This window comes from Microcaecilia unicolor, chromosome 10 (genome assembly GCF_901765095.1).
Source record: "Microcaecilia unicolor chromosome 10, aMicUni1.1, whole genome shotgun sequence".
In the NCBI taxonomy this organism is placed as follows: domain Eukaryota; kingdom Metazoa; phylum Chordata; class Amphibia; order Gymnophiona; family Siphonopidae; genus Microcaecilia; species Microcaecilia unicolor.
Genome location: NC_044040.1, coordinates 36,310,115 through 36,334,706, shown reverse-complemented (window position 1 = coordinate 36,334,706; position 24,592 = coordinate 36,310,115). Strand labels below are relative to the sequence as shown.

The 24,592-nt window shown below is 40.2% G+C and overlaps 1 protein-coding gene across 1 annotated transcript in view; it reads left to right on the top strand.

The window, feature by feature from the left end:
• The window catches only part of COG5 (component of oligomeric golgi complex 5), a 333,667-nt gene that overhangs the window by 235,616 nt on the left and 73,459 nt on the right, over positions 1-24,592 (top strand). Inside the window, exons 8-13 of the mRNA XM_030216260.1 lie at positions 2,927-3,092; positions 5,820-5,932; positions 6,017-6,094; positions 10,512-10,593; positions 14,290-14,491; positions 20,114-20,275. Of these exons, the coding sequence (XP_030072120.1) occupies positions 2,927-3,092; positions 5,820-5,932; positions 6,017-6,094; positions 10,512-10,593; positions 14,290-14,491; positions 20,114-20,275 (803 nt within the window). The remainder of the gene's footprint in view (positions 1-2,926; positions 3,093-5,819; positions 5,933-6,016; positions 6,095-10,511; positions 10,594-14,289; positions 14,492-20,113; positions 20,276-24,592) is intronic.

Below are 24,592 nucleotides of genomic sequence, written 5' to 3'. Positions count from 1 at the left end.
CTGCTACAATACATTGAAACTATCTTCTTCCTCATTTCTTTTGTTCTGGAAGAATAGTTGTTGCACATAAAACACATCTCTGTGACTGCCAGGTTGCATCTGAATTTCATTAAAAGACACTTTTACATATGCCCTCATGCGTCGCTTATTTTTTTTTCATAGAACCACACATACTTTTCCCAGATTTAGTCTTGAAATACAGGTGCGGAGCTTTCAAAGGCTTATTACACTTCAGCTAGAATAGAAAATTGAATATTACAACAGTGCTTTTGCCTTTAAACTTCAGTGTACCTGAGGTACACTGGCTTGGGTGAATCTCTTCATAAGGGCAGTCAATAAATCTCAATAAACAAATAACCCCCAACAGATGTTAGCACAGGAATTTGCAGGTGCTTTTCAAGATAAAATAAAGATACTACATGGAGGGGCATAATCGAACATGAACGCCCATCTCCATGGGCGTCTATGTCCAAGAATGGGTACGTGAAGGGGCGGGACAGATCATATTTTTAAAAAAATGGGCGTCCATCTTTTTTCGATAATACGGTTTGTGCTGGGCAAATGCATCAGATGCATCAGATGTGTGCGTATTTGAGCTGGGCAGTTTCGTTTTTCAGCGATAATGGAAACCGAAGGCGCCCAGCTCAAAAACGAACAAATCCAAGGCATTTGGTCGTGAGAGGGGCCAGGATTCGTAGTGCACTGGTCCCCCTCACATGCCAGGACACCAACCGGGCACCCTAGGGGGCACTTGTAACAATTTTTTATTAAAAAAAGTAAAATACCTCCCAAGTCCATAGCTCCCTTTCTTTGGGTGCTGAGCCCCTCAAATCCCCCCAAAACCCACTGCCCACAACTCTACACCATTACCATAGCCCTTATGGCTGAAGGGGGGCACCTAGATGTGGGTACAGTGGGGGGGGGGGTTGGAGGGCTCCTATTTACCACCACAAGTGTAACAGGTAGGGGGGGGTGAAGTCCACTGCACCCAATAACAACTGCTTCAGGGACCTGCATACTGCTGTGATAGAGCTGGGTATGACATTTGAGGCTGGCTTACAGGCTGGGAAAAAAGTTTTTAAAGTTCTTTTTTTTTTCGTGGGAGGGGGTTAGTGACCACTAGGGGGAGTCAGGTGAGGTCATCCCCGATTCCCTCTGGTGGTCATCTGGGCAGTTGGGGCACTTTTTGGGGACTTGTTGGTGAGAAAAAAGGGTCCAGAAAAAGTGATCCAACTTCTCGCTAAAAACGCTTTTCTTTTTTCCATTATCGGCCAAGGGCACCCATCTCTGCTCGGCTGATAAACACGCCCCAGTCCCGCCTTCACTACACCTCCGACATGCCCCCATCAACTTTGTTCGTTCCTGCGACAGATTGCAGTTGGAGGCGCCCAAAATTGGCTTTCGATTATACCGATTTGGGCACCCACTGGAGAAAGACGCCCCATCTCCTGATTTGGGTCAAAATATGGGCGTCTTTCTCTTTCGAAAATAAGGTGGATAGTCTACCATCAGTGGGAACTGATCCTAACTATTCTACCCTAGAGAGCATGGGGGCATCAAAAGGGATTTAGTTGATCATTGCTGGATTTCTTTTTCACAGATCGATGAAGAAATTGTTGGTAAGAATTTTAGGAGTTGAGATGACATTTGGGGGGGGGGGGGGTGGCCCAGACTTAACACGAGAGGGCACTAGGCATATAAGTGTGAGTAGTGCTTAGTATACTCCTAAATAATGCCTTAGTGTGCACTTGATGACAGATTTCTAAGTAAACAGTCTACCCTGCACTAAACATAAACCCCATACATGCTTATGGAAACTTTGGTCTTTTACAAAGCCAAGGTAGTGATTCTTGGCATGGCAAATGTGAAGAAGCCCATTCAGTTCCTATGAGCTTTGTTGCATTTGCCGCGTAGGAATCATTACTGCGGCTTTGTAAAACGAACCCTTTGGAAACACACTGACATTTTAAAATAAATTTATATTATCCCATAACTTAAACTTTGCCATTATAGTAGAGTTGAGTCTGGTCAACGTCCCAACACACATCACAGTGTCCTACAAAATAATTACTACAATGGTACATATCCTTCAACTTTGCTTTATAATAAAAATAAGCACTTTAATAAGCTGTATTAATAAAACAGGTACGTACATTTTGAAGTAGCAGTTTAAATATGTAGCCTAAGAAATCTAATATAAAAAATACCAACTCCTAACACTGCACACTGGACTATCAAGCTGTTAATTTAAACATATATATTTTTTAGCATCCACAGAAATCTCCATGGCTCCTCCTCTATGAGTGGATGCAAAGAAGAAAAAGGGCATTTCCCTCAGGAACTTGCCATACAATAAAAAAAAGTAGATTTTGGTGTAATCTCAATAAAAACATAGATCCTTTCCAGTCCCAAACATATTGTAAAGTTCTATAATACAAAGCCTACAAAAATCACTCAGGACCTATAGTGCTAATCTACTTTATCATAGCGCTCTGTTGTGACATGTAAGTCAATGATTGGCTAGAGAACTCTGTGGTTTCATTGGTGGGGAATCATATTATAAATGTGGTGAGATCATGCCGGCATTGTCACCATGTAAGTAGTATTTTAGTTATGGCACTCAATGCGGTAAGTGAGATGTATTTTATACCAAAAAGTGGGAAAATTAGTGCATGGCCATTAATGCTGGAAAATGAAAAATCAGCCATTTTACCCACACAGGAAAAGTGGCTTTAGCTTGCAGGAATACGTAAACATGTGCTAAGGACACTTTTTAACGCAGGTTAGTAAAAGGGCCCCTCAGTGATGATGATATTGGAGAAAAGCATATTAAGCATTTTGGCATTTTGAGAAATACATACAATAAAATGTTTTCAGGTGAAAAAAATGTAATTGTTGCATACCCTTTGTTCCTTAATTTCTGTAGAATCCTACTCAAGTTGGAACAGCACTTCAGGTTTTCTATAATCTTGGGATTCTGAAAGCTACTATTACAAATGTTGTGGATGGATATTGTGCATCTCTAGAAGAAAATATCAACAATGCATTAGACATCAAGGTTTTGACTCAACCTTCACAGACCATCCTAAGAGGTACAGATGTATATTTGTCCCTTATTTATTTACTTACTAGGGAAAAAGGCCCGTTTCTGACACATATGAAACGGGCGCTAGCAAGGTTTTCCTCGGAGTGTGTGTTTTTACAGAGTGTGTGTGAGAGTGAGTGTGTGATAGAGAGAGATTGAATGTGTGAGTGTGTGTGACAGAGTGAGAGAGACTAGGTGCGAGAGTGTGTGTGTGAGAATGAGAGCGTGTGCCAGGGGCCCTCCCTCCCTCCCAGTTCGGGTGGCCCTGCCCCCTCCCTCCCAGTTCCAGTGTTTCCCCCCCCTTCCCAGTTGCTGGGTCGGCCCTCTCCCCTCCCTTCCAGTTTCAGGTTCACCCCCCTCCCTCCCAGTTCCTGGGTCCGCCCACCCCCCTCCAAGTTCCAGGGTCTGCCCCCCCACCCAGTTCCAGGGTCGTTGCCCCACTCTCTCCCTCCCTCCCTGTTCCAGAGTCGTTGCCCCCCTCTCTCCCCCCCTTCCAGCCACCCTGCGATGTTTAACTGCAAAATTAGGGAGCTGTGTAGTGTAATAAAACGCACCTGCAACGTTGTGAAGCTGACTCTGTGGCTTCACTGAAGTGAAGGGTTCGTAAGGTTCGTCAGATTCGTCAGTCTGTCACCATCTCTCTCGGCCCCGCCCTCACGCCTCTGATAGGTCCGCCACCATTGACATCATCACGTTTTGACGCAAGGGCTGGGCCGAGAGAGATGGTGACAGACTGACGAATCTGACGAACCTTACGAACCCTTCACTTAAGTGAAGCCACAGGTCAGCTTCACAACGTTGGAGGTGCTTTTTATTATAGTAGAGATTTGATCAACTCAGTGATTTTTCAACAACTTGTTGTGATACCATTTGAAAGACCTAGGTTAAATTATAGTATAACTTGCACCTCTTCTTTTATCCATTTTACAGACTTATTTAAGTCATTGAAAAAGAAAGTGATAGTTGCTAAACAATGTTTTACCTAGAATCAGATTAGGTTTTGTTAAACATCAAATATATACTTCTGAATTTGCAAATTTATCACAAAAGTGGTACTTTTCAAGTACTGCATGGATTTTTAAATTGTGTAATGAGTAATTTGCTGCTTCATTGGTTCTGGTCCTTGTTTTCTATCTATTATTTATGGCTCATTTTACTATTTTGTATTTAAGGGAAAAACAGCAATAATCCATTACTTGAATTTAAATTTTAGGATTTAGGATTGCTATCTTGATCTAATTTAAGTTTAGTTTGTTAAAAAAAATGTGCTATAGCACTTTTCTTGAAATAACACCAAAGTGGTTAATAATGTAATAATACCTCAACTGAGTATTGTATGAACCAGTTACTAAGACAACATTCCTCGCCCTCAATCAGAGGCTTCTACTTAAGAATAGGCTACAGATGAGACGGAGTGAGCTGCTGAGGGTTGGGCTGTCACAGCAGAGGAGGCTCAGGGAACTTTAGGCTAGTTATTAAATCCTTATTGGTAAGTACCTAACCTAACCACACAGTTCAGCATTTTAAGACATCTAAACTCATTAAGTATGCCTCATTCCTCGTAATTACATGCAGTACAGTAGAAAAAGATCACTGTGAAAGTAACAACCAAGAGAATGAAAACAAATCATAGAAAATATTTTATCACACAGCATCACAATTAAGCTGTAAAATCTGTTGTCAGATGTCATTGTCTCCTCTGTCTGCTCCAGGTCTACTACTCTAGCCTCCAGAGACAGTACTCATTCTCTGAAAGCTGGGAGTTTTGTGCACTGGGTACACACATATGACTCCTCCCCAGCAGGCAGAAAATTATACATGTGATAACTCTTTCCTGCTGCCAAGACTGCTGTCTGTATATTTATGTGTGTATCTCTATATAGCAACAGTACATTAGATAGATATTGGATGGTAGTTATTAAACAGACTAGGATTCATATTGGAGAAGGAGAGAGAGGGGTACTGCACAGTTTAGACAGCCTTTACCTGAAGTGAACTAAAGACTCATAATGTCAGAATCATCTAAGTAGTGTAAGTTTCCTATCTAAGATCAGCCTCTATTAAAGAGATTTGTGAGGCTGCAACATGGACTTTTATCCACACATTTACTTTCCATTTTTGTTTAGACATTGCCCTCTGTTACAATGGTAGATTTGGTCATTCTGTACTCCAGGGTTGTATGGAGACGTATATTTATTATTTCGGGATGTCTTCTATTTGGGAAAAGAAATACCCCATAAAAATATTGTCTCATCCATCAGTGGTCCGTTAGTTTCTTTTTCTATATATATTTTCTAAGGTGTGCTGAGCTAGAGATTCACATTTGTGGGGCTAATTCATCCTGTTCTTGCCAACTTCCCTAAAATTTATATAGAACTGAATGAGTCCTACATTGCAGTGGAAGGGCAGTAATTCTATGCAAGTGAAGTGAAGCTGCCTGGGGTTTTCTGCAGGTGCTAAGAAATGTTGCACCTCAGTGCCATTGGATGATATCACCCACTGGTGTGATTATTTTTTTACAGATCACAGATCAACAAAAAGAATTGTATTTCTCATGTTTGAGACATTCCCTCTTAAATTGCGATATGGTATACTGTGCATCAGAAAAGTAAATATTTTTATATGCATTCTGCGTTGAAGGCACAGTTATTTTATATTTATAACATATTTTACACTGATAGTTTTCAGTATTACAATTATTGTAACAATTATGTTTTTCTCAAAATATTTCTAGGTGGCCCTGGACGAGCTACCATGCCTACACCAGGAAATACTGCTGCTTTCCGCGCAGCTCTTTGGACAAATATGGAGAAACTCATGGATCAAGTCTGTGCGTCTTGTGTGCAGGTACAGTTATTCTTTCTCTCAAACATATAGATTGAGAAAGTTAATAATATAAAATTATATTAAAGAGAAAAATCTTTCTTTTAGGTGCAACACCTTCAGAAGGTATTGACAAAAAAGCGGGATCCTGTTTCACATGTTTGCTTCATTGATGAAATAGCCAAGGTAAAAAAAATATATACTTACTGTGTTGGAAAGTTCACAGTATACACTTGGACACTGTTTAGCTGTGTGGTTCAAACCAGCAGTTACACTCCAGATGGTATAGGAGAAAGACACGGCTTGATATACAGCACTCTCCTCCTCCTCTTGTAGATATTAGGATAGGAGGGTAGTAGAAAGCTGCATTTTCTGTGTACCTGGGAGGCGGGGAGAAGGTGCTGTGAGTATATCTGCTCCTTGGTGGGAGGGGAGTGTGGCGTGGGGGGGGGGGGAAATAGAGCTGCAGGTGTCTTTTATGGTGTTTGGAGAACTGTGAGTTTGTGCCTTGTGGGAAGGAATAGAAAGAGCTTTCGATATGCAATTGGAAGAGATAGGGAACTGTGAATATGTGCTGGGGGAGTGTGTATACAGGGTGTAGCAGAGAGAAGAAAAGTTTGGGGACAAAGAGAAAACTGGGGGTAAAGAGAGAGAGAGAATCGGGAGGAGGTAAAGAAAATAATCTGGGGCAGAGAAAGGTGGGGGCAAGGGTCTACCTGAGGAAAGAGAAAGCTGGTAGGGAGGAGGGGGTCAGGCCTAAGGCAGGGATGAGCTAAACCTTATGATGAGAAAATTCTGCCCAAACCGATTACAAATGTATTATGCTGAATTTGTAAATACAGTATTGTACTGAGCTTTCAAGTCATTTGCTTGCAATATTTTATTGGTTATTGGGTGTGTTTGCGCAGAATTCCCCCAAGAATTACATATTAATCCAGAAACATATATGACATGGGATAATTGTCTTGGCTGTATGTTTATGTTCTGAGCTATATGAAAGTTTCTAAAAAAAAAAAAAAAGCAGAGAGGGCAAAGGAAGTTACTGTTGTTATTGGCCAGTTAGTGTTAGATAAGAAAAGACAGGAGTTGAAACATTTTGACAAAGGTTACATGCAATTTCAGTGATCAAGAGGTTCTGATTTATATGGGTCCATTAATCTAGCCTTTTTAGGCATGCCCCCCCCTATATCCTTCAGGGTAGCACTTAATAACATTGAGGCACATAGCTGTTTATTAGGGATGTGCATTCAGTATATATTTGATCTATTAAATCTATTTTGCTTGTCCTAAAATTTTTAAGGTGCATTAACACTAACCTGTGAATTAAATTGTGTACTAATGGCAACACCTAGAACACAATATAAGTAAAAAAGATTCTTTTATATTCTTATCAGTAAGCAATGAAAATGATGAATAGGGAGGAAAAAGCCTCAAGAAGCTCACAGCGGTTAGCTGAAGTAGGAGGGCTTCATCATTTGCAAAAAAAACTTTCTAGCGAATTTAATTACAAGTTACAAAATCTAGCAGATTCATCAAAAACTTATCAGAAATAACAGTGGTGGCAGCATTTCGTCAGTCAGTCAGAAAATTTAGACTCCGTTCAAAACTGACGGAACTGGTGTCTCTGCAGCTTAACGAAATGCTGGCCATCATTGGTCACGGTCTGATTTTTGATGCAGATGGAAGAAGAGATAGACGCTATAGCTAAGTGTTTAAAGCTGTTATTTCTGATAAGTTTTTGATAAATCATTTTATCATAGTCTCCTTTTTGAAAGTTAAACGCTAACGTACTTACTCCAAAGCTAATATCAAATCTGATCATATTACAATCAGTGTTATCAAGCAGCCCCATCACCATTCCCTCCTGCACCAGATCATGCGCTCCACTAAGGACTAGGTCTAGAGTTTTTCCTTCTCTTGTTGGCTCCTGTACCAGCTGCTCTATAAAGCAGTCGTTGATTTCGTTAAAGAATTTTACCTCCTTAGCATGCCCCGATGTTACATTTACTCAGTCAATATCGGGGTAATTGAAATCGTGTTGCCCAGTTTGTTAGCCTCCCTAATTTCTGATAACATTTCTACATCCGTCTGTTCGTCCTGGCCAGGCGGACAGCAGTACACTCTTATCACTATCCTTTTCCCCTTTACACATGGAATTTCAATCCATAGGGATTCCAAGATGTGTTTTGTTTCCTGCAGAATTTTCAGTCTATTTGATTGAAGGCCTTCCTTAATATACAGCATAATATGGGAATATATATCCCCTCTGCGGCCAAATAACGCGTGACAAAAAAGGAAAGTGTCCGAGTAGTCAGCAGTCCGGGTCACCAATGTTTTTCCTTACTCGGGAAGGACTGCCCCTCTTCCATGCTGGACAACAGTCTAGATGACAGAGGGGAGTTTCCCAGAAGGCTTTTAATATACTCCCTAGCCATAACCTCTTTTATCTGACTCCCAACCGGTATATGTGTGCTCAGGTATTAGCTTACTCACCATTTTTACCTCAAGAGTTTAACTAAGTTTCTAAATGTTCTATAGGAAAGAGTGAGGGAACAGGTTGCAAGAATAATCAGCTTTATTATAGCTTACCACAGTAGTACAGCAGAATCAGGTATACAAGCAGATGGGTGGACAGTCGGGCAGCATCTCCCCTAGCACTTCGAAAGGTCTTCTACCACGCCCAAAATCTCTCTGTCTTTTATACTTTCCTGGTCCCATTCTAATTAATGGGACCCATTAGCTCCAATGGTAAACTTGTTTGTTCCAAACTAGCTGACCACAAACTTGCTCAACTTCAGAAAGACAAGTTTTTTCTAACTCAAAAGGAGAAATTGAGGAAAATCCACTTTGTAACTGACACTTTAGAGTTTCCATTTTGTTTTCTGCTCCCCATTTTGTTCCATATTTTCTTAACTTAACTTTTTTAATTTAGATAATTTAGGCCTCAATCCGGGCTAAAAACTAGGCCATGCTTTTCCAGCAAGCTCCTAGTCATACAAGCCATAACATTGTTGACTTTACCAGGGTTTCTATATAGCCTGAGCTTTAAGGTTCAGCCCCCTTCAGCCCTCCACCATTCCAGTGGGGGTCTCTGGCTGTATTATACCTTATCACCATGTAGGTGCCTATAGAGATATTGTAGGCGCGTTCACAGTTAACACACATTGAAAACAGAATCATTCCATGCCAAGTGGTCTAAACCTTTCCACCATCATGTCTCCAATTTTGTTCAAATTTTATCTGTTGCGCAAGTCAGGTGTTAAACGAAGTCTCCCAAAATTTGAGGTCTCTAACTGCAATAGTTGAAGATATAGACCCCCCTTTTCTGAAAGGTTGTCAGTTCATGAGCACGCGACATTTACCAAAATGCCATTTTTGGGGTCTAATAAAATCCAAACACATTTATAAGAATGGCTAAAAAATTCAAATCCTGTACAGTTTTTGATGCTAATTCCGATGAAATACATTTTAACATTATGGATGCAAAATCCAGTCAAACAAGTTGACTCAAAATGTGCATCAAAATTGGTCGCGACCTGAGTAAATGGCTACTTAATGGTGGCATTGCAAAACAAAAACATATCAGTGTTGTAGAACACAATTTTCTCTTTCAGATTATACTGTTCACAAGCTGATTCAGGCAGACTCTTTTTTAATAATTGGCTTTGAACTTTGGTACATTTTACCATTTGCGCTGACAGTACCAACTTTGAAGAGATCCTGCAGGGCGGTTGTAGATGCTGGTTAGTTGCAAATCTGGCAGTATTATGTCCAGCACAGGCATTATGCTTGTTCAAAATTTCAAGTCCGTATCTTTGTTTGCATGGAAGTTGTTGCGGTCTGAATATTGGTCCAAATATGTTCCAATGAGTCGTGACCAATTTTGATGCACACTTTGAGTCAACTTGTTTGACTGGATTTTGCATCCATAATGTTAAAATGTATTTCATCGGAAGGAATTAGCATCAAAAACTGTACAGGATTTGAATTTTTTAGCCATTCTTATAAATGTGTTTGGATTTTATTAGACCCCCAAAATGGCATTTTGGTAAATGTCGCGCGCTCATGGACTGACAACCTTTCAGAAAAGGGGGTCTAGATCTGCAACTATTGCAGTTAGAGACCTCACGCAACAGATAAAATTTGAACAAAATTGGAGAACATGATGGTGGGAACTTTTTTAAATTTTAGACCGCTTGGCATAGAATGACCCAACCGTAACATGCCTATAAAGTGGCTTAGTAAACAGGACCCTTAGTTTGTACATTTCTTAGGGAATTTAAAAAAAAAACAGTTTTAAGAGCAAGGATCTGTAGCTTCAACTAAATAAATTCTCTTCTAAAGTTGATGCTATTAAATATGGGAACATATTAATTTCATAGCTATAAAACAGTTCCTGATGATGTTTAAAATATAAAGAGAAAACCTTAACTCTGTCAGTTGAATTCAAGAAAGTATTACTCAATATTTCTTGCTGCATTGTATAAAATTGAGCTTTGAAGATTTAGCTCAAAAATTTGCTTAATTCCCTTCTAATATGCTACATTGAACTTGAAACATATTCTTTTCCAGTATGCTATCATCCCCTGTGCTTTTTACCCAGGAAGGCCATGCAGATATTCTTTATATGTTTTGGAGTGAAGTCACACAGATCATGTCTTCTCAATTTCAGAAAGCCACAAATTGTAAGTACTATGTCGTTTTCTATATCAACTAGGCTCTTTACATATCAGTGTACCTCTTTCTTTGATCTGTTGTCATCTCTTCTGGTCTCATTCCTAAGATGTTTTTTTTTCTTTTATATCATAAAAGTATTTTATTTTTTATGTGTTTGTACTTATTTTGGAATAAGTAGTGTGAACATTTTAGTAGTTAAATTGATTTCTTATCCTCAAATCTAATAATGTTCAAGGCCATATACAATACATGCAACATAAAATTACATTAGCATAAAATCTATAAATCACATTACAAAAACATGGTTGTAATTTTGCTTCACTTCTAGTGCACCTTTCCTTTGTAAATACTACTGTATATTCATGGTTCACTTCTGTCATTGTGTTGACGGCATAGGATTCTGATGAGCATCAGCATTGCTGCTTTTGATTTACTTAGGTATTCATAATTATTAAGTTGTCTGTCTACTTGCTTCATTCTTAGATTGGTAGACTGACCTTATAAAGAGGTACTTTGTAATGTGAGTCTGTAAAGTGCTGCATACAACTGGTAGCACTATACAAAAATCATTATCCTGTTTGTATATTTGTCGGTCTGTCTCTTCATTCCCTGTTAACTTTTGAATTGTTAACCTAGGGCCCTGTTTACTAAGACGCACTAGCGTTTTTAGCACATGTTAAAAATTATTGATGTTTCTAATGTTAGGACGTGCAATTTTTTTTGTGCGCGTTAAAAACAGCACGCCTACAGTGTAGCTTAGTAAACAGGGCCCCTGATTTCATTCAAATTTCTGCCATGGATAATAAAGCACCCTGTGACCCTTGCATACGCTTTTCATATTCCCTGAGTGGAAGAGCGTGAACCAGAGAGTCCAGCGATCTCACTGCATCGCCTTTTGATCTTGAGCAAGTTACTTAACCCTCTGTTGCTTCAGGTACAGGCTTGGATTGTAAGACCTCTGGGGACAAGGAAGTACCAGAATGTAGCTCACCTTGAACTACCACTGGAAAGGCGTGAGCTAAATACTAAAAACATTTTTTTTTTAATTTCTGGGGACAATAATCAGTTGTCTGGCTTCTACGTAAGATAAGTAGATGATCTATCCACTTACCTTTATGCTTGATATTCAGCAGCCGTGAACGTTTAAGTAGGAATACTAAGTGGTTCTCAAATACAATGTTGAGGGACATCTGCTCAACTCTGTCCTTATGTTCCACCTACTGGAGTTGTTGTCAAAGCCTACTCCAGCCTTTTCGAATACACCTTGTCATTTGCGGGACCCAGACTATAAAAGTCTGCCCAGCACTGTCCTCAGTTCCTGCTACTGAAGTTGCCATTGAAGCCCTTTCCAACCTATCCTAAACTTTTTATTATTGTTTTATACCATCTATTTTCTAGATAGTTCTTCTGTGTTCATCCCATGCCTTTTTGAATTCCATCACTGTTTTTATCTCTAACACCTTCCTCGAGAGGGCATTCCAGGCATCGACCACCCTCTCTGTGAAAAAGAATTTCTTGACATTACTCCTGCCACCCTGCAACCTCAGTTCTTGTCCTCTTTACCATTTCCCCTTCTCTGGAAGAGATTTGTTCCTATATTAATACCTTTCAAGTACTTAAATGTCTGTATCTTATCTCCCCTGCCCCTTCTTTCCTCTAGGCTATACATATTCAGGTCTCCCAGTCTTTTCTCATACGTCTTTTGGCACAAACCCCATATCATTTTTGTCGCCTTCCTCTGGACCACTTCTGTTTTTTGTACATCCTTAGCAAGATGCGGCTTCCAAAACTGAACACAATGCTCCAGGTGGGGCCTCACCAGCAACTTGTACAAGGGGAATCAACACCTTTCTTCTGCTGGTTACTCCTCTCATGATGCAGTCTAGTATCCTTCTGGCTATGGCCACCGCTTTGTCACACTATTTTTTCACTTTAAGATCCTCAGACACCATCACCCCAAGGTCCCTGTCCCCGTCTGTGCATATCAGCCTCTCACCTTCTAGGACATATGGCTCCCTTGGGTTTCTACTCCCCAAATGCATAACTTTTCACTTCTTTGCATTAAATTTTAATTGACAAACTTTAGGACATTCTTCTAACTTTTGCAGATCCCTTTTCATATTTACCACTCCCTCCGGGGTGTCCACTCTATTACAAATCTTATTATCATCCGCAAAAAGGCAAACCTTACCTTTTAATCCTTTGGCAATGTCACTCACAAATATATTGAACAGAATTGGTCCCAGCACTCATCCCTGAGGTACTCCGCTACTCACCTTTCCTTCCTCCGAATGAATTCCATTGACCATCACCCTCTGGCGTCTGTCTGTCAACGAGTTTTTAATCCAATTCACTACTTTGGGTCCTAATTCCAGCCTTTCAAGTTTATTTAAGAGCCTCATATGAAGAACCGTGTCAAAGGCTTTGCTAAAACCCAAGTAGATTACATGTAGCACACATCCTCAGTCCAGTTCTCTGGTCGCCCAGTCAAAGAATTCAATCAAATTTGTTTGGCATGATTTACCTTTGGTAAAAACCATGTTGTCTCGGATCTTGTAACTTATTGGATTCCAGGAAATTTTCTATCCTTTCCTTTCAGCAACGCTTCCATTACTTTTCCAATAACCAAAGTGAGGCTTACTGGTCTGTAGTTTCCCACTTCTTCTCTGTTACTACTTTAATGAAGTGGGACCACATTCATTCTTCTCCAGTCCCACGGAACCTCTCCAGTCTCCAAGGGTTTATTAAACAAATTGTTAAAAGGACCCTCCAAACTTCTCTAAGTTACCTCAGTATCCTGGGATGGATCCCATCCGGTCACATGGCTTTGACCACCTTCAATTGTTGTTCATAAACACATTCTTCCGTTAACGGTGCAGGGTCCACTTAATTCTCATGTGTACCTATACCAGCCAGTCGTGATCCTTCTCCAGGATCTGCAAATTTAATCACCTCGTTCCGATTTCCAGATCTTTTATGTATGACGCTATTTGGACATCCAACCCACAAGTTGCTTTGTTGGAAAATGTACAGATGATTCAGGAGGGCACCCTGATCTCTTTCTGTGCAAGGCATTTACAGTAGATTCCCCGGAGCCGCCTACTTTGGCTCAGTGGCAAGGTCACATGTATGAGTTGCTGCTGATGGAGTGACTTTCAGTTGATTCCAGTGGCCCATGTACCAGACGTCGGATTTTGAAACTATATTTGGACACTCGCGAGTCTATTCCATGCTTTTGAATGATGTAGATGTCTAATTTCATTAAATTCTGTTTTAGACCCCATTATTGCTTGTTTTAGCTCCTAGAGCTGAGGGGTGGGTTTGATTCTGGTTTTGGCCTCATGAGGGTTTGTGGTGTGCATTTCAATGATGTAGATCCCATTATTGTTTGTTTTAGCTCCTAGAGCTGCAGGGTGGGTTTGATTCTGGTTTTGGTGTCATAGGGGTTTGAGGTGTGTATTTCACTGATGTCTGTGTTTCCTATTTTGTACCCAAAATTTATTTTGCTTGTATTTGGGTTGAAATTTAATAAAGAAACTTTCAGTAAATTGCTTTTGTTTTTAAGTTTGTGTAAAATCAATGTATAGTTTCGAAATAGTCCAAGTAAATTAACTTACATGCTTATTGTACTTCTCTGCTCGAGGCTTAAATATGGGCCTAAATGTTTGTGCTTAAAACTCATTATTCCATGTTTTGTTTGGTAGCATCTACATTTTTGAAGCAGGCTTTTGAAGGAGAGTACCCTAAATTACTGAGACTTTATAATGACTTGTGGAAACGTCTTCAGCAATACAGTCAGAATATCCAGGGGAATTTTATAAGTGGAAGCACAGATCTCCTTACTGATCTACAACAGATGGAAGATGACACACAGGATGTCTTCATGCAAAAGAAACAGGATTATGAGTATGTATTCAATTACTGACTAGCCATCATCTATAAAGATAGTTCACATTTAGCATATTAGTTATTCTTGTTGTCAAATAATCTTGGTTGAAAATTTGTGAGAATATAAATTTGTTGTCGCATAGTATCGTAGGGGGCTATCTTGCTCTTTGTATATTTGTTTTGCATAACTATAAAAACGGTTTTATCAGTTCTGTAGTTGGTTGCTAGCAGTGGTCACCCCTAGGCTTAAACAACTGACCACTCCACTCCAAATTTGTGCTTATGGAGGTCACCATTCAGAATTGTGACTGACTGAGGGGTGAGCTCCTCTTGATCACTTGTCAGCCAGCTGATCTAACATAGTGAGCCTTCTACACAAGATGAGCCACTGGAATTGCCTTCATTTGTGGAGTGAATCTCTGCTGTCAAGGCAGCTATCCCTAAGCAATGGCCTACTCTGCTTCTTGGGATATTTGCTCCTTGTTTTATTTAAAGAAAGTTGCACTTAACGTCAGAGAGATGGTTAAATATTATCTCAGCCAGGGTAGGAGTGGATATGTTGGATGATGTTGTGGAATACATCTATTGGGAAGTATTGTTTTATACGTGTAAGTTTCCATATTGTGTGGAACATTTTCTTTGTAGTGGCCTTAGTCTGGTTTTCGAGTGATAACGATCTATGATGATTCCTAGGATTTTCAGATTGTCTGAGATTGGGAGAGGTAATCCCAAGACATTGATGGTTGTAAAACATTCAGTATTGTGTGGAGATGAGAGTATGTGGCAGTGTGTTTTTCCCCTGTTCAGTTTCAGCTTGAAGGCTGGTGTCCAGGATTCCATGGTTTTCATGCTGTTTGTCATTTGGAGGTGATTTACATAAGTACATAAGTGTTGCCGTACTGAGACAGAATGAAGGCACATCAAGCCCAGTATCCTTTTTCCAACAGTGGCCAATCCAGGTCACAAGTACCTGGCAAGATCCTTAAACAGTACAATACATTTTATGCTGCTTATCCCAGAAATAAGCTGTTGATTTTCCCAAGTCTATTTTAATAATGGCTTATGGACTTTTCTTTTAGGAAGCTATTTTTTGTGGATATAGATTGTAACATCGTCAGCATAGATGAAGGGATTAAAGCCTTGTTTGGATAGCGACTTGGCTAGTGGGCCCAAGATTAAGTTGAATAGTATAGGTGAGAATGGTGAGCTCTGTGGGACTCTGAATTCCGTTTTCCAAGATGGAGAGATTGCAGAGTTTGACTTTACTTGGTAAAACCTGTTTGTCAAGTATTCTTTGTAGGATTTGGTGGTCCACCATGTCAAATGCATTCGACAGTTGGACTTAGGTAATAGACAATTACCGCATAGTATGCTACTTAAAATTTCAATACAATATGCATTAAAACAGCAGAAGGTGTAAGCAGAGGTGGAACTTATAGACAGATAAAATAGAGTGACAGACATTAGGAAATAAGGGTGACTAACTCAAGGAAAAATTGCACATGGAGTCAAGTAGAGGAGTGTGGTAGCCGTGTTAGTCCACTCTTAAGGTTATCAATAGAAATCAAACAAAATAAAACATGGAAAAGAAAATAAGATGATACCTTTTTTATTGGACATAACTTAATACATTTCTTGATTAGCTTTCGAAGGTTGCCCTTCTTCGTCAGATCGGAAATAAGCAAATGTGCTAGCTGACAGTGTATATAAGTGAAAACATTCAAGCATTACTATGACAGTCTGACAGGGTGGGAGGATGGGGGTGGGTCGGAGGTATGCATGGGGACATCAAAGCATATCATTGATATTCTAACAGGATGGGTGTGGATAGGTGAGGGGTGGGGTGGGGTGATCAACAGAGACATACAGCTTTATGGATTATAACACATGGAGTCAAAAAAGGTGCATGAAAATGATCACAGTTAAAGTAGGAATAGATAAAGTCATGCTACAGTATGTACAGCTGGTGTTAGTCCCTATGTGTGTGTCTAGCTAATTAGTTACTTCTTCCATTAAAGGCTTAGGAGAAGAGCCAAGCTTTCACCTGCTTCCTGAAGTGGAGATAGTCTTATGTTAAGTAAAGTCTTTCTAGGAGTGCGTTCCAGAGTGTTTGTGTGTTTCGAGAGGGGGGGGAGCTACTTCAGAGAAGGCGTGTTGATGGGTATCACATTGCATGATTTGCTTTGCAGAGGGACTCAGGGATATTCCTTGAGAGGACCTTGGCGACCTTGGAGGTGTGTAGAAGGAGATCCTTTTCTCGAATGCTCTGGACCATTTCATTTAAGAGCCTTGAAGATCAGTCATAAGAGTTTTAAATTTACTACTACTACTACTTATCATTTCTAAAGCGCTACTAGACGTAGCCCTGTGTTGTACTGGTAGACTATGAAGTTTTTTGCAGAAATGGTCTGATGTAATCACATCACTTGCAATGTTCTCTCAGTAGTGCAGTAGCATTTTTGAGTCAGTGGGGCAGGTGCAAACACTTTTTAGTCAGACCAACGCAGAGTGCATTATAGTAATTGATGATGATATAGTGTGAACCACTGTGACAAGATTTGCCTAATTGATGTATTGAAGGAGATAGCATAGTTGTACCAGATGATAGACTGAATTACAGATACATAACAACAGATGCCCGCAAAAAGCACCAGCAGATAACGTTTAATGTGAGCAAGTGCAAAGTGATGCATGTGGGAGTCACTGACCAAGAAAGGGATCTCGGCGACGTTGTTGAAGATACGTTGAAACCCTCTGCTCAGTGTACGGTGGCGGCTAAGAAAGCAAATAGAATGTTGGGTATTATTAGGAAAGGAATGGAAAACAAAAGTGCGGACGTTATAATGCCTTTGTATTGGTCCATGGTACGACCGCACCTCGAATATTGTGTTCAATATTGGTTGCTGCATCTCAAAAAAGATATAGTGGAATTAGAGAAGGGCCACAAAAATGATAAAAGGAATGGGACAACTTCCCTTTGAGGAAAGGCTGAAGCAGCTAGGGCTCTTCAGCTTGGAAAAAAGACAGCTGAGGGGAGATATGATAGAGGTCTATAAAATAATGAGTGGAGTGGAACGGGTAGACGTGAATCATTTGTTTACTCTTTCCAAAAATACTAGGACTAGGGGGCATGCGATTAAGATACAAAGTAGTAAATTCAATACGAATCAGAGAAAATTGTTCTTCACTCAACGTGTAATTAAACTCTGGAATTCGTTGCCAGAGAATGTGGTAAAGGCGGTTAACTTGGTGGGTTTTAAAAAAGGTCTGGACGCCTTCCTAAAGGAAAAGTCCATAGACCATTATTAAGTTGACTTGGGGAAAATCTATTGCTTATTTCTGGGATAAGCAGCATAAAATGTAATTGAACTTTTTTGGGATCTTGCCAGGTATTTGTGACCTGGATTGGCCACTGGTGGAAACAGAATTCTGGGCTTGATGGACCTTTTGTCTGTCCCAGTGTGGCAATATTTATGTCTTATGTACATAACTGTAGCAGGACTTTCTTGTCCACTCGTACTTTAGCTGTGATCATTTTCATGCACCTTTTTGACTCCATGTGCAATTTTTCCTTGAGTTAGTCACCCAACTCCTGTTACTCTATTTTGTCTGTCTGTAAGTTCCACCTCTTGGCAATCCAGTTTAGGATGGGCTGGAAAGGGCTTTGACAGCAACTTCAGTGGCTGGAGCCTGAGGACAGTGCTGGGCAGACTTTTTATGGTCTGTGTCCCACAAATGACAAGACAGACAGGCTGGATTGGGCTTCAACAGTAAGTCCAGTAGGTGGAACGTAAGGACAAGGCCAGGTGGACTTCTATGGTCTATGTCCCAGAAATGCCAAAGAAAGACCATAATTAAGTATTTTATATCACATTCATTATTGATTTCATCATGAATTGATAATGAATGTGACAGCTGGGCAGACTAAGTGGACTGTTCCAGTCTTTATCTGCTGTCACTTACTATGTTACTGTTGGGCTCATTTTCAAAACAGAAACACATCTAAAAAGTGGCATAAATCTGCATTTGGACGTTTTTCTCACAAAAACATCCAAATTGGTATTTTCAAAACCAATTTCTAGACATTTTGTATGAAGTCCATCAGAAGTGCATTCAGATCACCGGGGGGGGGGGGGGGGGGGGGGGGGGGGGGGGCAGAGGCATGTTAAAGGCGAGATCTTTGGTGTTCCTAACATTTGGAATGTTTTTCAGCCATAATGGAAAAAAACAAAACCGTCCAGGACTAAAACTAAGACGTTTTGAGCTACACCTGTTTTTATAACGAATAACACACAAAAAGGTGCCCTAAATGACCAGATGACCTCCCCTTACTCCCCCAGTGGTCACTAACCCCCTCCCACCCCCCCAAAAATATGATTTAAAACATTACTTGCCAGGCTCTATTCCAGTCTCAGATGTTATAGCCTGGTCTTTTAGAACAGCATGCAGGTCCCTGGAGTAGTGTAATGGCTGGTGCAGTGCACTGTAGACAGGTGGACCCAGGCCCATACCTACCCCTACCTGTTACACTTGTGGAGGAAACTGTGAGCCCTCCAAAACTCACCAGAAATCCACTGAACCCACATATAGGTGCCCCCTTCACTCGTAAGGGCTATGGTAGTGGTGTATAGTTAGGAGCGGTGGGTTTTGGGGGGCTCAGCAGACAAGGTAAGAGATGTGTACCTGAGAGCATTTTATGAAGTCCACTGCAGTGCCCCTTAGGTGGCTTATTGCATTCCTGGGATGTCAGGGGGACCAGTCTACTAAAAATGCTGACTCCTCCTACATCCAATGGCTTGATTTTGTGCGTTTTGCACTTGGACTTTTGTTTTTTTTTCAAAAATGGACCAAAAAACAAAACGTCCAAATCATAAAACCTTTTATTGTTCAAAACAATATTTTCATTAAAAAAAAAAGGTAGACGTGTTTCTTTTTGGAAAATTAGCTTCTTTCCTTTTCAGATTTTGGACGTTTTTTGCAAAACGTCCAAAGTCAGACTTAGACATTGAGGCATATTTTCAAAGCACTTTGGGAGGCTAAGTTCCATAGGTTTCTATGGAACTTTGGGAGGCTAAGTGCTTTGAAAATGAGCCTCTTTATATCAAAAACGCCCCTCCATGTTTTCTTTGATGCAGGTCTTTTCCATTAAACTGATAGTGTATGAAGCTGGAGATTTTGCCAGGGCTTTTGGTTCTATTAAAAACAAGTTGATTTGGCATTGGAAAATGTAGAGAAAAACAATTGTATTTTTAACTGAAATATTTGTGAGCATTTGGCCTATATTGCTTTCCCCTGTTGTGTATCTGAAAACTGTTGTGTTCCCCACTTCCACCTGATTACAGGAGGTATATCTGGGAGACAAAAAAGGTAAGATCAATTATGGTAAAACTAAAACCACAATATTTTAAAATGGACTTGGGAGCTCTACTTCCGTTTGTATATACAAGTATCTTTTACAGTTCAATCTGTTATTCAGAGTTGCTACTGTTTTGTTTTAAATATGTATATTCCACAATTCTAGCATAGCTGTCCTCTGCAGATTATAGATTCATAACTGTTATATAACGAACCCATTTCTTACTATTAGTATATTTATAAAAATAATTTACATTTGTAACATTTACTTTCTTATATTTACAGTCCAGAAAAGGCATTGAAAAATTCATTGCAACCTTATGAAGGTGCTTATCTATCCAAATCTTTATCCCGACTTTTTGATCCTATCAATCTTGTCTTTCCCCCTGGAGGTCATAATCCTCCTTCCAGCGATGAGCTCGAAAGCATCATTAAAACCATTGCAAGGTATGTGGCACAGGCATTTTGCAAATTAAAAACATGAAGATGTGATCCTTTTTTTCATAAGTTTAGGACTGGAGTTTAGCGCTAGAGCATTAATGAAATGCACAAAACACATAAACTGTACTGTACTAAATATATTCCATGTATTTCACATTTACCATGAATCTGTGCCAAATGAAATTATTAATAATATTTAATTGTTATAATCCCTAATTTTAAAAAAAATCATAAAAGAGTCACGTGATGCTGTGAGGGGAAGCAGACGTGCTTAGCTTCGCCCGCTCAGGGAACCTCATCCTTCAACTCCCTTTGTTACCAAAAAGAAGTAAATTGGAACTGAAACCGTCTTAAGTACTGGAGAAGAACGTATGGACAAATTTCTAAGCAGAAATTCAATGCAAATGTCCTCGAAATCCTCAAAAAGAATACAAGATCGTGTGCGCCTAGGGGAAGACAAGATGGCGGCGGCGCCACCATCTCCCTCACAAATACAACAACCATCGACCTGGATACCTGAGATAACAGAAGCGGTGGTAAAAGCACTAGATCCCCGGTTCTTACAGCTGTCGGAACAGATAGCAGGAATTGCACAATCTACCGAGGAACTTACTCGGCGAGCAGGGGAGTTGGAGTGCAGAGTGTCGGATGTCGAGGACATTTTGGAAACGCACTCTTCAGCGATAAAACAGCTGGAGGCCTTAAATAAATCTCAGCAAGAGAAGATCGAAGATCTGGAAAATAGATCTCGAAGAGAGAATTTGCGATTTCTCGGCTTCCCTGAATCGCTACCAGAAAAAACTTTATTAACCACTCTGCAAACTTGGCTGACAGCACAATTTCCAATGGCGGGAGAAAATTATCCTATCACCTTAGAACGTGCTCACAGAGTTGGGCCAGTTCGTGCGACAGACACCAGGCCCAGGATCATAATTGCAAAGTTTCATCGATACTCACAAAAAGCACAGATTCTGAGTCATTATAAAAACCATCCCGAGGAGGTAAAATTTGATGGACAGAGAATACGACTCTTCCAAGATTACTCGGGGGCTCTCTCCGCGAAGCGACGGACATTCTCTCCAATCTGTACAATATTAGTAGAAAAACACCTACGCTTTTCATTACAGTATCCAGCTATGCTGAAAGTTTCACAAGGGAACCGCTGGCATTCATTCTACTCACCAGAGGAGGCAAAAAGCTGGCTGGAGACATTAGAAATAGAACCCTGACGGGTTTGATAGACTATTATTGAAACTTATAACTGTAAAGGGAATGCAAATGATAACTGGTACGGAAGTAAGTTCCAGAGGTATAGTGTAATAGAAAACGAAATGTTAGATGTTATAAACGAAGGATGGGGGGCACCTTAGGGCATCATTCTGACTATTGTCCCGCGCTTGAAGTAGAAGGCTCGGGACAAAATGGTGGGAGTTTGGGGATCTAAAAGAGGGAGGGGGAGGGAGGGGGTTGGGAATGTGAGTAAGGAAGAACTATATACTGCTAAGTGCATGCAAAAGATGATAAATGTGAAAGAGGCAATGGTAAATTGTTATAAATTCTTGCGGTCTAATTTCTCAGCAAGTTACCGTTTTAAAGTCCATGACGGTTTTTTTCAACCTGAGAGATTGGTCAGCAGGTTAGTGTCTCAGAGAGAATGGCTCCCGGAGGAGGCTGGGCATTCGGGGGCTACTTACAAGAAGGTCAAATTCTTAGATGTGGTAGAAAGCGGAGTCACAAAGTGCTGTTAAACTTAGAATAGTTTCATGGAATGTTGCCGGCATCTCATCTCCGATAAAACGCTCTAAAATATTGGCCCAATTAAAAAGACAGAACGCAGACATCGCATGTCTGCAAGAAACAAAATTAACAGATACGGAGCACCAAAAATTGCAGCAGCAATGGGTAGAACATTGTTATTACTCGTCTGCGGGCAAAAAACGTAGTGGGGTAGCCATTTTGATTAGAAAAAGGCTGCAATGTCAGACACAGTTATTGTATAAAGACGATGAAGGTAGAATAGTACTCTTGAAGGTAAACTATCAAGGTCAAAACTTTTACTTATGCGCACTTTATGGACCTAATGGGTATTCACAATCCTTTGTTCGATCTCTCATAACTTTGGGTCACAAATATCTAGATGCTCCTTGGGTTTGGGCAGGTGACTTCAATATGGTCTTAGACTCGCAATTGGACAGATCATCGCCAAGCCCTGGCCCAGGATCAGGAAGGAAGGGAGGACTAGCTCATTTTTGCTCCACTTTACAAATAGTAGACCTGTGGCGTCTATTAAATCCTACTGCCAGAGATTACACACATCAATCGAAGGCCCACCAAACATGGTCACGCATAGATTATATATTGATATCTACCACTTGGTTTCATAAAATCCATCAAGCTATCATAGGCCCTTTAGCTGTATCTGACCATACTCCAATATGGATAGATTTGATAATGGGAGAGAGAGCTAGGGAGTCTCATATATGGAGATTCCCCTCTTATTTAAAACAAGATAAAAAGTTTCTAGAACATCTACAATTGAGTTGGAAGAACTATGAGGAAACAAATTTAAGCTCCTGTTCATCTGCAACACTCTTTTGGGAAGCTTCCAAGGCAGTGATGCGAGGAGAGGTGATAGCATTTATGAGTGCTAGAACTAAACGTTTAGCGAATGCTATTATTAATCTAGAAAAGGAATACCGAAAAACAAAACAGACATTTATAGTAAATCCAACACCCTTAAATAGAGAACAGATGATTGCTTCGCTAGTGGCATTAAACGCGTATATTCATGAAAAAACTAAATCTAGACTAATCTTTAGAAAACATAACTACCAACGTTTTGGAAACAAATCCGGGAAATTATTAGCACACTTGGCACGTTCTGAAAATCATCAGAAATTTATCCCTATGATAAATACAGAAAGTGGACGCCCTACTTCAAATCCAATAGAAATGGTACAAATTTTTCACTCATATTTTAAAAAGATGTATACAAGGCCACAAAATGAACATGGACCGGTTTTAACTGATTATCTTGAAGATGCAGGTCTACCATTACTGTCTTCGGCAGCCCAATTACACTTGTCACAACCGATCCAAGCTGCAGAAATACAAAAAGTAATTAGATCCCTGCCAGGAGGTTCATCCCCGGGTTTAGACGGGTTTTCCCATGAGTACTATAAAATGCTGGAGACACAACTGTGCGGCCCATTACTGGATTATTATGATACAGTGGTGGATGGGGGTTTTTTCAACTCATCAGAAAATGAAGCGTTAATCACTTTAATACCAAAACCTGGCAAACCTCGTGATAGGGTTGAATCTTATAGACCCATATCCCTACTAAATGTTGACTTAAAAATTTTGGCCAGGATTCTAGCTGACCGACTAGCTATTCACATACCTCAAATAGTGGGAGTACATCAAGTAGGATTTGTACGAGGACGTCATTCTGTTCTAAATGTGCGGAAAATACTTTTATCTATAGCCCATTGTAAATCAAACAAACAACACTTAGCATTGGTCAGCCTAGATGCAGAGAAGGCATTTGATAAGGTTCAATGGGATTATTTATTCCAGGTTCTTACACATATAGGTATGGGAGGTTGGTTTCTACAGGCTATCAAATCTCTATATCATAATCCAACTGCTAGTATTTTGGTAAATGGACATAAATCTCGCCCATTCGAGGTATCCCAGGGAACGAGACAAGGATGCCCATTGTCCCCATTATTATTCTTGCTTTATCTAGAACCCTTACTGCGAACCATTCAGCAAGACACGGATATCTTTGGGGTTGAGTTGCCGGAACAACCAGTGAAGATACTGGCGTTTGCAGATGACATTTTTCTTACGCTCACTCGACCAGATAGTTCTATACCAAGATTGTTGTCAGCGCTAGATGAATTTACCTTTTACTCAGGATTCTCCCTAAATTATCAAAAATCATTGGTCTTACCAATCCAATCTGAAATAAAAGATAATTGGATTGGCCCTTTCCCGTTAAAGTGGGAATCTACAGTAGTAAAATATCTAGGGATATATATCACGGCGGATCTATCACGATTATACCAATACAATATAGAGGCCCACAAAATCAAAATGGAAGAAAAAATGAAGGGCTGGCAAGGGTTACCCATTTCATTGCTGGGTCGAGTGGCGCTATACAATATGATTTTATTTCCAAAATGGATTTATATGTTTCAAACGCTGCCGCTCATGCTGAGTTACAAAGATGAGAAATGGTTGGGTAGGCAATTAACCAAATTTCTTTGGCAAGGGAAAAGAGCACGTATATCACTCACGAGAGCTATGTTGCCACGT